The sequence below is a fragment of the Numenius arquata genome, chromosome 5 (genome assembly GCF_964106895.1).
Source record: "Numenius arquata chromosome 5, bNumArq3.hap1.1, whole genome shotgun sequence".
NCBI lineage: Eukaryota > Metazoa > Chordata > Aves > Charadriiformes > Scolopacidae > Numenius > Numenius arquata.
Window position 1 is genome coordinate 51,462,371 of NC_133580.1, and position 17,488 is coordinate 51,479,858.

At 42.9% G+C, this 17,488-nt stretch overlaps 1 protein-coding gene across 2 annotated transcripts in view; it reads left to right on the forward strand.

The window, feature by feature from the left end:
- The first annotated feature begins 370 nt into the window (after window positions 1-370).
- Window positions 371-17,488, forward strand: part of REEP1 (receptor accessory protein 1) — a 69,490-nt gene continuing 52,372 nt past the window's right edge. Inside the window, exon 1 of one of the 2 annotated variants that reach the window (XM_074147024.1) lies at window positions 371-538. In XM_074147024.1, coding sequence (XP_074003125.1) covers window positions 507-538 — 32 coding nt within the window. In that variant the 5' untranslated portion in view covers window positions 371-506. The remainder of the gene's footprint in view (window positions 539-17,488) is intronic. The other variant, XM_074147025.1, reaches the window with a different exon arrangement.

A 17,488-nucleotide genomic window follows, 5' to 3' on the forward strand; every position in this document is an offset into this window, starting at 1 on the left:
CCTCTCTTCCTATATATCCACGAAGCACACCAACACCCCGCCTTAGCTTTGCCCTTACTTTGATATGGAACAGTCGATAGGGTTTGCTTCGTGTCCTGCTCGGCTGCGGTGGTCCAGAAGTCCACGCGTGTCTGCCCGGTGCCGCAGCCTGGGCAAGGGACCCCTGCCCGCCTGGCGCAGCCGCCGCCCTCTGCCGGTCCGCCCTCCCCGATCGCCCGGGGGTCTCCCGCTGGGGAGCCCGGCGAGGTCTCCTCCTCCTCCTCCTCCTCCTCCTCCTCCCGCAGCGCCGAGCGCGGCGGGGGGCGGCCGTGGGCCCTGCCCAATCTCGGCGGCCGGGCCCGGCTGCGCGTTGGCTGCCGGCGGCGCCGCCAGTGAGGCTGCGCTGAGGCTGCGGGGCCGGATGGCCGAGCCGCCCGCCCCGCTCACTCGGGCGGCGGCCGGCGGCGGGCGAGGAGACGGGGCGAGCCCTCCCTGCCGGGAGAGCCAGCCCTGCGGCACGCAGCGCCATGGTGTCATGGATCATCTCCAGGCTAGTGGTGTGAGTAGCTACCGGTCGGGCACCTGCACGCCTGTGCCCGCATGTCCGTGCCTGCGTGTGTGTGCGGTGTCCGCGCCGTGTCTGCTGCCTGCCCCGCTCGCCCCCACTATGAAACACGGTGGCGGCGACTCGGCTAAATTTAGCAGGTTGTTTTTAGGGATGGTGGATGAGGCTGCTTGGTGGATGAGGGTGAAAATAGGTGGGTCGAACGGTATTTGCAGCGTGGGAAAATTACCAAGGGTGGAGGGCAAAATGCTGCCGCGCTATACAGCGCAAGGTGACAGCGGAGAAGGAGGGCGGTTGGCATCGCCCGGTGCCCGGCGACGGCCGGGCTCGGGGTCAGAAGGGGGGAATCGAGCATCAGCGGGTGGGAAAATGGACGTGGATTTGGGCAGCGGCGCTTTGTTAGAGGGGCTCGGCGCGGCTGGCTGGGACTCGCGAGGGGGCGTGGGAGAGGCGGCCGCGGGGTCTCCCAGCCGCTACCGCCGCTTTCTTCTCTCTCTCTTTTTTTTTTTTTTTTTTTTTTTTTTGGTGAAAGAAATATCAAATATTTCTTTCCTCCTCTCAGCTTGCCGCCCATTCTCTCAAAAGTCGTTCTTGATTTCCCTTTAACCTGTCAGCCTGGGAGGAGTAGCGTGTGGCTCTTTGCACTTGTCCTACAGCTTTTCCGTGGCTGGAAGTGCTGTAGGTGGGAATACATGTAGAAATTCCCTGGAAATTGCTCCCAGGAAACAGGAGAAAATGAAGCAAGGTGGGGGTGTATGTTGATCTGCCCCACCTGAGAATAGATTCAGTGAGAAAAGGGCATTTTTGATGCCACTAGGAAAATTCCTGCAGGTGGAGTTTAGGCTTAAGGTGGGGCAGCAGGATGGCTGATCTGTCTCCCTTCTGGAAATGTGGCTGGTCAAGGTTAGTACATCAATCAGATGAATCATTTGACAGTTTTCTCTGTCTGGTACGCATAGCTGCAGACTCAGGAGAACATCTGTTGTGCTCTTAAGTTATTGTAGAGAGTCTGCAAGGGCCTGTCACTTTCTTTGTCTGAAAGAAACGTGCCATGATATTGCACCATCAGCATAGCTCTGGAAAGGCATTTTCAAGGTCTCCCCTTTTGCCATATGAGAGGAAACATCAAAGGGAAAACTCACGTTGATCATAGCTGTCTCTCTCTACACTAAGACATTGAGTGGCTGTCAGATATGAAAATTTTTGCGGGTTCCAGAGTTGAATTTATCCCCTGGAGGTATATGATCTGGATTCAGCTGCAGCTGTTGCTAGCCGATACTGGGTTAGCACTTCATTTTGGGAAAGCATGTTTGATATTTAAATGATTTAATTTGAACAGCATAACTGCAGATATCTCTGACAGCAATGTGAGATGTAGCGTGTATTGTCCAAAGCAGGTTTTTTTTGCGTCACTACTAGACTGATTTCCACTTTGAGAAAACCTGTCATCATGTAACCCAGCTAATCCTCAAGAACAAAGAATGGCTAAAGAGAGGTGTTAGTTTAACTTACTTGCCTCGGCACATGCACATATACACAGATGATTCATCTAAGACACATGGACTGGGTAAAAATCTAATGGGGCAGGACATAGAGTAGTTGACATCTGCAGTCAGGTAATTAGCTGAACATACAAACCTTCCCATTCTCTTTAGCTTTCTCTGAATAGAATGTCACAGTATGAAATTATCTGTGTATCATTTGTTATACTAGAATTTCAATAGAAAATAATAATTTGAATATGCAGTGTCAGTATTAATCATTTAGTAATCGTAGTAATAATTAAAAAAAAATTTTGCGAGGAAACCTAGAGCAAACCAAGCTTGATCACCACTTTCTTTCCACTGCTACTTGTATATGTCCACTCTTTAAGAACATTTTGCACCAGAAGGTGCGAGTTTGTTATGATCCCAGCAATAAACTTGGACTGTGAACAGTATTGCTTAAAATGCCATTTATTAGAGCTAACATTATAAAGAAATAGAGGAGAGTATAAATAATCTTACATCCCTCAGATGCTGGGAGCCCTGAGCTGCGCAACATGGAACAGCCCTCCAGTCTGGGTGCAGCACGCTATGTAGATCTCTCTGTGGAAAGGTTACCATACATTTTGGTCTTTTGAGACCCCTAAAGGATTTTACTTTATTTTATTTTATTTTAAAGGCAATTCTATTAATAATTTCTACTGTCAAATGAAAAATATTTTCACACAAGAATTGTTGACATACTTATAGATGACAACAAATAAGGACATGCAGGTGGTTTAATTGCTGGTGACCACTGTGAGCTTCCTACAGGCCCCTTTGTTAAAGTTAACCAGCTGAGTTGATCCTACATCCAAGGGATATGCACAGCCCAATGAGGGCCAGAAGGCCAAGCTATACATGCAGCACAGTACAGGCCTGCACCCATTCAGGTTAACTATTGCATGGATCACTGACCCCTTCGTGTACAGTGGTCTCCAGATTAGGATCATGACAGAGATTTAATCTGTCTGATCTGGTTTCCCCATCTTATTATGAATCACTAGTTGATCCATCAGTACAGATAGCTGTGCTCTAAGTAGAATGGCCACCTGGTTGGTCTTTTTTTTTTTTTTTTCCCTGCTTCTGCCTATTTAGTTGTTCTTTCATCAAATCTTACTAGCTGATAGGGATTATGAGGAAAGTGGTGTGGTGTGGTTAGTCACACTGTCAGGATTGCTTTGTTCTCTTACCGCTTCTGCTGATCTCCACGGGCATTATGTCTGATCTGACTCGATTAGCAGAAAGGGCTTTAAAACAGAAAGCAAACCTTTGCTTTGGCTCTTCAGTGCTTTACTGCTTCCACTATCTCTGCTTTGGTTTTTGCTGTCTCTGTCTTCGCAGTTTCTGTTTCCAAAATGTTGCTGAAAGAGAACATTCTGTGAGCACATCTCACCCAAGTCAGGCAGCTTACTGCAAACCTTCTCTTACGTCATTTCAACTTTAGTGTTTGGACTTTGTGTTAATGCTAGTCTGGGGTGCTGGCTTGTTCTGTTCTGCCTCCAGAGATGTATGCTGGTAATCCTCAGAAGAGAAATGATAAAAACTTCAGAGCAGCTTCTTATACTGCCATAGCTGTGTGTTGAAAGTCGAAGACTTTATTATTTTTCAGGACCTGCACTGGGTACTGTACAAACATGAAAGATAATCCTGTCCCTGAATATCTTTTTCCCTTAAGAGCTCAGTTTTCATCCTCCTGTGGTCCAGGTAGCTTTTTCACTCACCTCAACAAGAACAAAATCAGGATGTTCGTTTTCACATGGTAGTAGATTAGAGGTGACTTTTTCACCAAAGGATGTCTGATATCACTGTAATTGCAGTTGTTGCATCTTGGAGTTATTTGTTGCTTTATCTCTCACAATAACTGGATTGGGATAGCATCATTATCTGTGGGTTAATTACAACCCCTTTTTCATTCATCATCTGTGAGAACATCTCAGAGGACATCCTGGAACACCTGTATCTCAGTTTCCTCATCTGTGAAATGTAATGAACTGTGCTGAATTTATCTTCCCTGAGACAGACCAGAAGGGAGCAGTGGCATGTCCTACCATCTACAGTTTATTGCTATTCATTTCAAAGGAGATTTTTTTTTTTCTTCAAGTGGTAGAGACCACTCTAGCAGAAGGACTTGGTATCTGTCTTCGTTATTGCAGCCCTGTTCAGCTACAGTGCACAGAACTGGCAATCCTAGGTGGTTACTGGTCTGCTGTACCTTTTGGCTGTTGTGTAAAAGCGTTTTTTAAGCTAAAACTGGTATATATAAATGCTGCCTATTGTATTTGCATGGAAATCCTATTCTTTTCCCAGAAACACAGAGCTTGCTTATTGTGCTTGGAATCATGTAGAAGAAAACCACAGGTTTTGGCTCCGGCACATCACACTGCCTGTTGAAAGCCTTTCAATGATGTGGAACATGCAGCGGAGGAAGGAGATGTCAGTAGAAAGGAGACTGGATCAGACAGGTCATTGATAGTTGAGAGGGTACCGTGAGACTTAGGCGTTTGAATTCCTGCTGTGAGGAGCTTAAAAGTGCATTACAAGTTACTATAAAATGGTTAAATACATTCTTCATGGTGAAAAAACACAGCCCTAATTATGCTTTTTTTCCCCTGTATTTATTTTCTTTTAAATCAAAATAGTAGTAATGACCTGTCCAATCTCTTATGGTTTGATATGAAACAGGGTGGCAGCCTCAGATATGTTCACTGGTAATTCCTGGCCCTGTGTGGAAGTAGCAGGGATTTGGGGTTTTATCAGAGGCGTCCTTTCTTCTGGGTGTCACTGGAAGTAGGTAGGTCTGGATAAAACCAGAGAGGAACCAAAGAATTCTTTAAACTGATGAGTGAAATTTCCTTCCTTGTCACAATTTCTCTGCTGTCTCATTCTTGGTTACTGTGATGCCATTTTAGCAAGGGTAGGTGAGATCGGCCACCCCCATCCTTAGCTGGTATAAATCCGTAGTGCTACTGAATCAGACATTGATTTAGTCAAAAGACGCTGCTTACATCAGTAATGAGTTCCCATTTTAGAGAAACTTAGCAGATCCTTCCTCCTCCTATTTTTCATGTGTATGGGAAGCCTGAAGAGATTTATGAATGGAAAAAAAACCCCAAAAAACCAGAAGTCATGTAACAGCGGTTATATGATGGTAGAAAAAGATAACTTGTATCCTCTTTGGTACCAGAGGCAGGCAGGGACAGGATCTGCTCAAGGGGGTGAGAGTTGTTCTCACAAAGGCATAGCACAGCCTTGTGCTTCTGGTTATTGATACATCAGCATTAGCCCCTCAGTTGATATATCCCACATATGTGAAGGTCCTTCTGCACAGTCCACGTTGTTTACTTGCTGCTGGTGATGTGAAGGATTCTGATATTTATTGCTCTGTACAGGCCTCACCACCAGTGGTGTGAAATTATATGAAAATACAGGAATAGACCTAGTATGGCTTGAGCTCTCTTCTGAGACTATGGGATAAGTTTGCAGTAGACTCTTATATGCTCTGAAGATGGGAGTGGAAAGAGCAGACCACCTGCCATACATGCAGAATTTGCTAAGAAACACTACCTTTACAATAAGGTGGTGTAATCCCTCTGAAAGAGATGTTGCAGTCTTGCCCTGCTGCTCTCCTTCTCATGGAGAACAAGCGGTCTCTGTGGCTCCTAGTTCAGCTCGGCGTCCACCACATGCATCTCTGCTGCAGCCTTTACGGCTTTGCTGAAGGGGCAGAACCTGTTGGTGACAGTAACTGACGGAGGAGCATCCAGCGCAGGTGCGACATTTGCTTTGCCCTTCATGTGAAATGTGACCATGCTGATCCCACTGCAGGGGATAACGCTGCCTTCTGCTTTGTCAACTGTGACCCAGATTTTCCTGCACAAGCACAGATGTGCTGGAAAAGCTTTTAGCCCCAGTGGGGAAGGTTTTCTTGCATGCACATCACAGATGTTACTAGTCCTGGTTTGGTAAGGAAGGATCTTTTACCAAACTAGAAGTTGTGGAATATAGCGAAGGGGCTTGGCCTTTGCAGCTGTCTTAATACAGTATCTTGCCTTGGGGGGGGCCCTTTCCATTTCACTGTATTAAAGCACTTTGAAGCATTAATTTAGTAAGTATTGTGTCACCAGAATGGTTTTTACTGCCATTTTACTCATCAGAGTACTGAAGCACAGACAGATCAAGTGATGTGTCCAATATTCCACAGAAAACCTGTGGTAACCGGTAATATATTTCCTCCAGGCTCCTTGATCAATAAGGTAATGACAGGGGATTGAGGGAGTTGGGCATTATGTGTGGTTAGTTTTATGGATTTGTGATGGGTATGGGAGGGGTAGAACAAAACTACAGACTTAAATAGATGCTACCTGAAGTCAAACCACCAAAGGCTTAAATATTGTGAAAAATGATCTATTCCCTTTCATATCCTCAGTGCTGTTGTCAGTGTCATAGCGGAATGCAACAGTCAGACTGCCTAATTCAGGCTACTAAGTCAGGTGTTACATTACCTAAAATTGATTAATTAGTCCTAGCAGGGAGATGTAGTGCCAAGTTACTCAACCTGTGGTCCAGAGATGGCTGGCAGTCCACAAAACATCAGGCAGTCCATGAAAATATTTCAACTCTAAAACAGAACCCCTCATACAGGCAGTTGTCAGACATGTACTGACTGATTTAATCAGGTGATACCATTTTTTTACTACATTTTTAGTTACAAGTTTGGTAATTATAACGCAGTTTTGTAAAATATTAACTTTTCAACATTTTACTGATTCAATGTGACTGACTTATCATCTGTCCTTAAGCAACAGTGGGATATAAAATGAGCTACATGTTTCTTTCAAAGGATCAGGTGGTCCAGTGATTAGGAAAGGCTGAGAAACACTCTTCCCTGCTCTTATTGCAGTTAATAGAGGCAGACAGACATCTCTAAGGAGCTTCCATTAAAGGTAATGTGCTGCGGAGAGAGCTGTTTGGTCAAGAGGAAATGCTTGGTGCAGAGAAGACAAAGGAGGGCATATAATCATGCCTCCTACTTCTTGAGCAATCGCTTCTATGTACTAAACAGTACATTTGCCTTTCTGTTTCCGTGCTTTCAGCAGACAGAGGTGGTATATTGGGAACTTTCAGGCTAATTATAAAGGTAGGTGAAGACTTGAGTGCTGCAGAAGTATTGGCCAGTTCGGATTGCCGTAGAGCCTTTACATGTCAAAATTTCTTCTGTGTCCTTGTTAGGCAGCTGGGATCTGAGTCCAGGTTTCCTTTTGTCTGACCCTGCACTTGAGTTGATGAGAGCCACCGAGCAGATTTCAGATAGGCCTTGTGAGATGAAGTGGCTCAATGGAAGAATGCATCTGTGTAATCGGGCTCTTTGCGGGCAAGACACTTACATGGCAAAATCTCACTTAAATCACCTGTGTTCTTGAAGTTAATCACATGCTGCTTTTTGCAGAGGAAGGTGTCACACTTTTGTTGTCACTTGTATGCTATTTAGGTTGTAAACTCTTTTTGGCAGGAACTCTTATTTAGTATTTTGGATTTTAAAGCAGCCTAGACAGAGAGGTTTAGTCTCTAGTTGATTCTCCTAAGTTGTGTAGTAATATGAAAATAAATAATATATGAATAAATGCAACTCTGCTTTCTAGATTAATAATTTATGAGACTGATCCTGTGCTACTTGGTAATTTCTTTGTGACATTCTTACTGGTACTGTGCTCGTGTTCTGTTTTGGCATTCCACATGCATGTAGTAAGGCAAGATTCCTACTCTGAGGAGCTCCTAATTTAAACTGATGAAATACAGGCAAAACAGATGGTGAGCAGAGTGGTGAGAATGAACTAGAAGAAGCGACAGAATGAAAACTGTGTTTTATCTTTCCATGACTTGTGTGCTTCTGAAGAGAAGGACTGAGATAACAGGACACGCCTGCTCATTCTGCAGGCAGGACCCAGGAGGGCACTCCAGACCTGGAGCCACGTGCCAGAACTAGAAATATGCCTGGTACTTTCCCAAGCTTCATACACAGAACAACTCCATCTTTTGATATGAAGCTCATAGCAGGCATATCTCCTTAGTGGGGTACCCTGCTTTTTGTTTCTTGATGTATTTTGGAGGAAGGAGGAGAGGATAAGGGATTTTAATTTGATATGGGTGGTAAAGCAGTGACCTGCAGGCTGGTAAAAGCTGCCAGAGAGCCAGAAGAAGGGCAAGGATGGTACTGAAGGAGGAGAGAAGTGGATTGTACAGTAAGCAGAAATGAAGAGCAAGGATTATGTTTCAGAAGGGACACATGTTTATATGGAGGCAGAGGATTAGGTGCCAAGTTGGAGACTGACTCTTGGGAACAACAGGGGGACAGCTGGGAACACTGGCCTGATGTCATGCTTAGTAAAGGTTTGTTTCTTCAAATGCTTACCTACTTGCTTGCTGTGTCCTTTACTGCTAATGCACTAATTGCTAATAAATAAGCAACCAACCAATTCCAAAGAAAGAATCGATCAACCAGTCAATAAAGCTGCATTCCATCTTTCCCCATCTCTCTCACAGAGCCAAAAGTAATCTTTTACTTTCCAAAAAGGCAAATTTTACAGGACAACAATACCAGCATTGAAGAACCTATTTGTGAGAAGCAAGAAAGAATGCCCTTCATGTCTGGAATTTTATGCCTTTTTGGATGGGTCCCAGGGATGCCGGGGCAACGTGTGTAGCCTGCTTTTGAGTCTAACCAAGCAATTCAATACTATCAGCATCAACAAACAGTTGCAGCTCCTGCTCAAGAAATACTTCTATTCTGTTGAGTTCATACTGTTGCTTCCTTTCATTCAGCTCAGTTGAGCTCATCTATTCTATTTCTTGTTTCCAGCGTCTAAATAAGTGTTTTTAGAGGAAAGCCAAAAACTGACACATTTCTTGCCTCATGTTTTGGAGGGAGGCTTATGACCAATAACCAACCTTGTACGAGGGAAGAGGAAAGGACTTCTGCTGTAGATTTTGTATGACAATACTAAGAGCCTGAATTCAGTGGTGCTGCAAACTCTCTGTGGGAAGAGGGCAGATTATTTATTCTTTCTTAGTTTGGTACCTGTAAAATAGGCTTAGTGATAACTTCTGTCCATCTAAACTATCAGTTCTGCTTTACATGTGATAGACCCTGATGTAGGCATGAGGAACACTCTCTGGGGTAGAATTGGAGGAACAATGTAAATATTCATTTTGAGCTGAAATTTCCAAGCCAATGGTCAAAATTTCAGGAGTGCTATGGGATGTTTTGTGTAGACTGGTCTGTTCTGTGGCAGAGCTCTCCTGTCAGTCCCTGAGAAGCATTAACGGAGGAATGAAACTAGGACTCTTAGATGGCATTTAATGAGAAATACCCTTCTAGGGAAGATAAATGGGAAGCACCTGGTCAAGACTAAGAGCAGAGTAACTACGGGAAGAAGACCTTCTCCTGTCATCACAACATTTCATGGCTACCTTTGTCTTTGGCACAAATGCCCTAACACTCGCAACTGAGCATGTGGGGAGAACAGCTTACCCAGGCTGCAGGTCACATTAAACAGCCACAGTGATAAGGTTGCTGTTCTGCCTTGGGCGGTTCCTGCAGGGCTGCTCTGGGCTGCCCTCTGCCTTGGGCCCTTTTGTGGACAAGCAGTTCGAGGCTCTTGAGGCTCATCCTGCTCGTGGAAGGGTTCTGCTTGTCCTACTGCCTCTTCTGCTGGGGACTTAGGAGGACATGTATCTGTGCATGTCTTAACTTAGACATATAAGCCACCCATATTGTGGGACCCACAGTGTTAGATGAGCCTGAATAACACCATCTGGTTCCTAGAATATACCTGCAGAATTCATGGTGACACTTGAAGGAGAAAGATGGATGCTGGAGCTGCCCTGAGGCTGAAAGGCTTTGGGTTTAGTGATATATTTAATGGAAAAAGATTGAACGGTTTCACTGGGCTTGCATGGCTGGAGAATGAGAGCAAGACTGGCTTGGTATGGGAATGAATTAATGTGTTGAGATTTCACTGAACATGTGCCTTTGCAAAAACCCAAACTATCCTAGCTGGTATTTTTTTCTGAAAATCACAGCGGAGAGGCCACAGGCACTGAACAAGACTTTCTTCCTTCCAGATGATCTGTCTAGGTCTGAGTTGAAGCACATTGGCAGGGCAGCTTGGAGGCTGTTTGCATCTTCTGTGGCTTAATTGCACCTGTTTTGCAGCTGAATAAAGGATTCCGCTTTCCAAGTTTATTGTTTTCCACTTTCCAGTTTTATTATTTTCACACTGCTTATATGATTTCAGTCAAAACAGAAAGATGTTGCTATTTAGAAAGAACATTAATAATTAAATCGATATACTCAGGGGAATATACCCCATAAGGCTGGATCTGTTGAATTTAAGTAGATCATAATAATCTCCATGGCAACACACTCTACTGTCCTATATACAGAAAGGGTCTTTCTTTTAGGATCAAATGCAGAGATGAAGCTGTTATTTAAAACAGATACCTTAAAAGCACAGACAATAAAATAAGAGTAAGTAGTTGCCTGCATGAATGTTGTTGGAATTTTCTCATGTTTGTTATATTGTGCTAACCTCTTTTCATAGCTGTCAGACTGCAATCAGTCAAACCAATCCCCTGCTGACTGTAATGATTTAGGGAGAAACTGTGATCTAATGATCCTTTCTCAGGATATCATCTCTGTCTCTCATAGATATATCTATATCTGTAGATGTATATAGCTATAACTGTCATGAATCTGTAACATAGACTACAGTGGTAATTTTGAACAGACTAGAATCTCTGTGCCTTACTGCTTATCCTTGTGGCTGTGCTAGTAGTCTCCCATCTCACAGCATTAGATAAAGCTTGTTTCATCAGTATTTGGATAGCATTTTGGGATCCTTGTATATGGTGTGTTCTGTTGCAGCTGACTGTTAGATGGGAATTTGTAACGATGGTCTAGCACCTAAACATTTAGAGATAACTGAGTAACCACACATTCACTTACAAGATTTGGGGAGTCTTAGATCCAACAGGAATTGTATCAACTCGTTTTCTCTAGCCTGGCAATCAAATAAGTCTATCATTTTATATGCTCGAAAAAAGCCTTACAGGCACATGATCAGAGTTACAGAATCCATGTGAAAAGTAATCATCCACATAGAAAAGATGGAATTTAATAGAAAAGTTCTTGATGTAACTTTCTAACAAAAAAACACAGTATATGAGAGGAAAAAAAATCAGTCAGTGCCTGGAATAATTGCAGCTTCTCTGTTTTGTCAGTGGAAATAAGCTAAGTGGTGCATTCCCAAACTTTAACAAGAACTGCCACAAAAATTCCCAGTCCTAGCTTGTGGTAAACCTGAAGGATCAAGGGTGGATGTTTTGCAGACAGAGGGAATAAACAGCTGGAAAATGCTTGATTCAGTGCAACCCTCAATCATTTTCTCATCCCTGAGGCAATACCAGGGCTTCAAGTTGTGTTAACTGGTGCAGCTCTGCTGAAATCAGTGAGTGGTGTAAATCTACCCAGGTCAGAATCTCAAGGTTGTGTTTGTAGCCCAGAACGGTGAGGGCCTTGTAGAAGATGCCAGCTGTATCCTAGAAAATTGGATATTATAGGACAGAAACTGGCCAGTTCAAGACAACAGAGGACTTCTGTTACTTATGAGCCTCAAGTTAAACTGCCTTTGAGGGGTGACAGATTGAGGATAGAGGGCTCCCAAAGTTATGATTCTGTCAGGACAGTTATTTTATCCTTTCTTTCATTTTACTGTTGGGAATTTCATCATTGAATTGGCATATGGCTTTACCTGTACTTCAACAACCAAAGCCAATCAAATGGGCCATCCCAAAACCTGTAATCAAGATATCTCTGACCTCAGATCTGGAGCCCTCTGTTCAGCTTCACTGTTGAGCTTCTCTCTAATAAGTGTTATTACCCACTGAAAGCTGAGGCTGAATAGCATGACCACCTTCTCTTTAGATTCAGTCAAAAAATTCCTAGTGCCTTATTGCAGACCACCCAAGCATGCATATTTTAAAAGCTACTTTAATTGTGTCAGACAGGAAGAAACTCTGTTATCTCTCATGCTTCATCCCTGTACCCTTGAAGACCCATTACAGAGGGTGCTGCACATTGCAGTGTGCTAGCTAACCATGGCCTGCTGCCATTAGCTCTTAGCTTGCATCCCTGACCCCAGGTATTTTAAATCCCATCAGTACTGCTTTGCAAGCTTACGAGAATTGGGAATCCCAAGGGCTTGCTGACAGCCATTTCCAGGGCCCAAGGGGATGTGACATACGTGACTGATGTTACAGACCCTGTGCATTTTTCTGCAGATTATTCCTAGATCAGTGCAGAATGAGCAGAGCTGGTCGAGACTGCATACAGCCAGAGAAAGATCTTGCTTGCTCTCAATGAGGCAGGACATGCATTTTAAGTACATAAATACTATGCCAGATTTTGCACGGTACTGCAACTGGAAACTGAACCAGTCTGCTTTCCTTGTGGTTTGTGTATGATTCATTCTCATGTAAACCCAGTCTGTAAAATCTGCCTTTTTTTTTTTTTCTCTAAGTTTTACTTATAGATTATTTTTCCTCTCTTTGCTATGGTGTGTCATGAAGTTTTTACACTCAGATGTGCTATACAACCACTAGAATAGCTCAGCGTTCTTTTTCAATTATTATTCTGCTGAGGTTTGCAGATAATTGTCTGTAATAAATCAGATCCCTGCTCAAAACACTATTGTGTTTTAGGTATAATCTTGAAACCAAGAAACCTCAGTCTGAGCAGTCAGTCCCTAAATGGGTGAAGTCTGTGAAGACCCAGTTCTCAAGGCATGTTTTATGCAGCTACATGTTGTGTTTGAAACAATTAACCATTTAACTTAAAAATAGCAGTGCCTTGTTTCTGGAGAGTGGCATTTGCAACACTGTCATCTCTCTGTGTGAATCTTCTTGCCTGGGAAGGAGAACACTGGACTGTGGCATTTAAATCAGCAGTATTACAACGAATAAGAAGAGATGGAAAAGCATACATAAGATAGCAGGCAGCGTATGTATGCATGTATGTATGCAGTATGAGCTGCCTTCTCAAGCAGCTGCTCGCTTAGAAATCTCTGTAATGGACTTGGAAGCATTGGCTGCCTTTCCCTTTCCTCTAAAGTTATTTCTGTGAAGCCTCCATATGGCTCCTCAGCCTCAGTTTATATTTCATTTTATATTTTGCGTAGCTGCCGCCTGCAAGGTATATGCGTGTAAGAGAAGGTGAGAAGGGAAAAGAGGTTAAGTTGCTAAGCCAAAAGAAAGACAAGCTACAAAGCCTTTACCGTTCTGAATTATATAATGCACTGACTTTTTATCCAAGCCTGGAACAAAGAGGTATTCCTCACGGTGTAAGAATGGAGCTATGCCTGTGTCACAGGCTTTGATCTGAACACATTTGTGTTTGGGGAAATGCAGACTAGAAGAGGGTGGTGTGGCTTATCCCTTTTATTCTCTAATGCTCTCAGTCAAAGCCTGAAATTCAGAAAGATATGAGAAGTCTGGGAGAGATCAAAATTGAATGCAAATGGGAACATGACATCTTCTGTGAGAATGAAGATTGAATATCTGGGTAGCAATACTGCTGTCTGGAGGCATTAAAAAAAACTGAGTCAAACCCCTTCACCAAATTGTGAGACTGGATTCAAAATCCCAACTTCTATAATATGCACATATATATATTTCTGTGCATCAAATCCTTTGATTTGTATGCTAAACCTGCAAGATTGTTTGCGTGCTCTTTTCTGAGAAACCATTAAGTCTGAGAATTTATTTTGAACTGAGATGTTCCTATAATCACTTCTAAGAAATCACCTGATGAGATTAAATGAACAAATGTGAGAATTGGCAGTACTGTGCTACTAAGCTGGGCTCACAGAGTGAGATCATCTAAGTGTAATGATGGAGGTGATAAAGGCTGGCACAGAAGCATAGCCTGGAAATTGCAACTTCTTTTTCCAGATCGCCCATTGGCTCTATCTGGGCTGTGACCAAGCTGCTGATTTCCAGTGGTGAAAACCATTTAATTTCCAGCATGGTCAATGCTACCTGTAGATATTCATCATGTCTGACGACTGCCTGTTATCCCAGGCTTCTTTAAAGATTTTTACCCTAGGGATCTCTCTGTCCAAAATCTATGATTTCCAGTTGATTTTGTGAAGCTTTCAGTATGAAATGCTGTACTGTCAGATGCTTCAATAGATACCTGTTCTTCCTATTAAGTCTCTCCTGCACTTTAGGTAACAGCTGGTTGTTAAAAACTGTAATGCAGATGAATATTAGCAGTGCTATGAAAATTGGTGGAAGCACAAAGAAACGCTCTTGTCTGTCTTATCTTTAGTTAAAGACCCGAAGTTCACTTACTAAAACACTACAAGGACTGAAATCTCGAGTCCTTGATGTAACAGGAAAACGTTTAACCTGTTAAGCTTCAGAGAGAATCTATGGTAAGATAGGAAAACACACGAAATTAAATAAAGAAATCAGATGTTGGTCAAGAGATACAAAACCTTGAGATACTTAATGAGATAAAATGATATGGGAGGAGCCGGGAAAGAATTGTCTTTTTGTAGCAGAAGAATATTCAGTTGTGGGGTGAATCATGATGTAGGAAAATTGAATGGGTGTAAAGAGATTCCAAAGTTCAGAAAAGAAGCCTTACATTTTAAGAAACATCCCAGAGTGCTGAGGAAATGTGTCTATTTCTGTCTTAATGTGTACATTTGTACATATATACTCTTTGTTGAGGAAAGAACAAGGATACTTTAGAATCCTGTGCAAACTGTGTAAGTTATATCTGTCACATGCACCTGCAAAGTGAATTCCAAGTCAGAAATTTTTAACTTGGGCTGTGGTTCTGGACAGCATGCAAGTGTCACTGGGGGAATGGCATGTATTTTAGAGGCTATGCAACTGCGTCTGCTCCTAGTAGTATGTTAGTACACCCACACTGCATGCTGGTATGTTCCAAGCCAGAAACAGTGACAATATCCTGCCCAACCTGTTAAAGACACAACAGATGCAGCTTTTGCGTGTCAACACTGCAGGGAAATACTCAGCTGGGCCTATGAGAAACCAATCTGTAAAATGGGGGTACGAGAACTTCAGTATTTCCCAAAGGCTTGGAGAGAACTAATTGAGGATGGTAAGACTCACAAAGATGCTGATATTTCTGTGCTTAGGGTCCTGCTATACACTCAGTTATAGTCCTGGAAATCCTCTTAGAGTTAGTCAATCAGAGAAATGAAAGCTTCCCGAATCCGGGTGTGTGCTATTTGTCCTGTTACTAACATAGGTGAACCCTTTAAAAGTGCTGAATATAACTCTTCTTAGAATCAGTTTAATTTAATATTTCCTCATTTAACCTGAAAATACAATTCTTCAGCTTCTAAAGGATGAATTTAGGCGCTGAGGTGGAGATTGTCATTTAAGGAAGCTCTTTAAATAAGTTTTAGCTCAATCAAGGCTTTGCTGGACATTGCAGCCTCTGATCCTTTTAAAAATGATCATAGCATGACTATTAGCCATGTGGATGGCTAATTTACTTTCTCTGTGAGCTTCTCAGCTCCACCAAAAGAAAGGATGTGTCATTTTATCTCTAGAAATGTGCCATGGGCTATGGAGTTTGGCATAGAAGTAAATAAGCTGTTAATGGCCTCTCTACTAGTGGCTTTATATATGAATAGATCATGCAACACCATTACCATAAAACCATTACATTTCACAGTGATGCTGCACAGTTAATGACACAAAGACTTACACTGTGATATGTGGCTGTAGAGATAAGGTAAATCTAGCTGTTCTTCTTCTAGCTCTCCAAAAATGGCTAAGCAAGGGAATCGAAGCAGTAAATATTCATTTGTTTGTAAATATTCATTTCATCTCCCTCACTCATTTTTTTTAAAACTTTTTGCTAATGGGAACTCGGTCCATGAATTAGGACAATGTGGTACTGTTCTTCACATACTTCCCTTGGCAATCCAGTTTTATTTTACAGGTAGCAAGTGAGGTTTGTACTACTGCAACAGCTTATTTGGAGCAGGGTAAAAGGAGCATTTTCAGAGTCCTGCTATAATGTGACATTTATTAATTGTCATTCCATGACCCCAGCTTAGCTCCTTGGGGTCAAGAAATGACACACAAAGGAAAGGGTGTGGTGTGGCTGATCAAGGTTCTCCAAGCAGCAAAGAAAAGTCCCCTCATCATTCAGGGAGCGGGTCCCTGCCCCTTCCCTGATGGGAAGGGTGCAATGCTGCTGTTCTCCAGATCTCGATACGGGATTGGTTTAGTAAGAGGATTAGCCAGCAGATTGAGGAAAGTGATTATTCCCCTCTATGTGGCAAGCATGAGACAGTGTCTGGTTGGAGTAGTGTGTCCCATTTGGGTCTCCCTAGTATAAGGAGGGCACCGGCAAAGTGCAGCGAGTCCAGCGGAAGGGGGCTGGAGCACGTGGTGCACCAGGAGAGTTCAGTGCACTGAGTTTGTTCAACCTGAATAAGAGATGCTGAAGGGGAGATCTTGTCTCAAAAAATGTGACAACTTGTTACAGGGAAGATAGAGCTAGGCTTTTTGTGGAGGTGCACAGTGAAAAGGTGAGAAGCAACAGACACAAGTTGCAGCAAGGGAAATTCTGTTTAGGTATAAAGAAAAAATTCTTCAAAGCAAGGGTAAGCAAACACTGGAACAGGGGTCTGGAGATGGAGATAGATACTGAAAATGTGGCCAGACGGGGCTTGGAGCAACATGATGTGAACTTGAAGTTGGTCCTGTTTTGGATTAAAAACTTTTAGAGATTTCTTCCTACCTAAATTACTCTGTGATTCTAGCCTAAAGGGCACACTTCTATTTCTTATATTACATTCACCATTCTTTCACTTGAACAGTTTCCAGTAGCACGCTAAATGGTGTCTGTCACACAGGTTTTGCTCTTTCTCTTCTCAGATGGGAGACTGGGGAAGAAAGGTATTTACAATGGTTTGGTTTAGTGTTGATGAGCTTTTTTAATGTCTAAGCTGCTGTTTATTGGTAGGGGAGAAAATGGGCTGAAGATTTACATCTGGCAGGGGATTGGTGGTGCTCTTTAGGTGCTGGGTGAGTCTGGTTCCTCTGGAGTCAACCCTGGAGGAAGTTCTTGTACTCTCCAGTGAGGCCTAGTGACAATGCTCCTTGGCACAGAAGCCAAAGCATTGGCTGTCCCCTATGTTCTTCAGGAGAACTTCAGGGTATTATTTAGGCTCCCCTACCTGCAGTTTTTTATCACTTATCCTAACACTATTATTTAGGATTATCCACTAAATGGTCATTTTTCTTCTAATTTATTTTAATTAGAGACAAATAATTTTACTGGTAGTTGAAGCTGAGCTCAAAGGTGTAG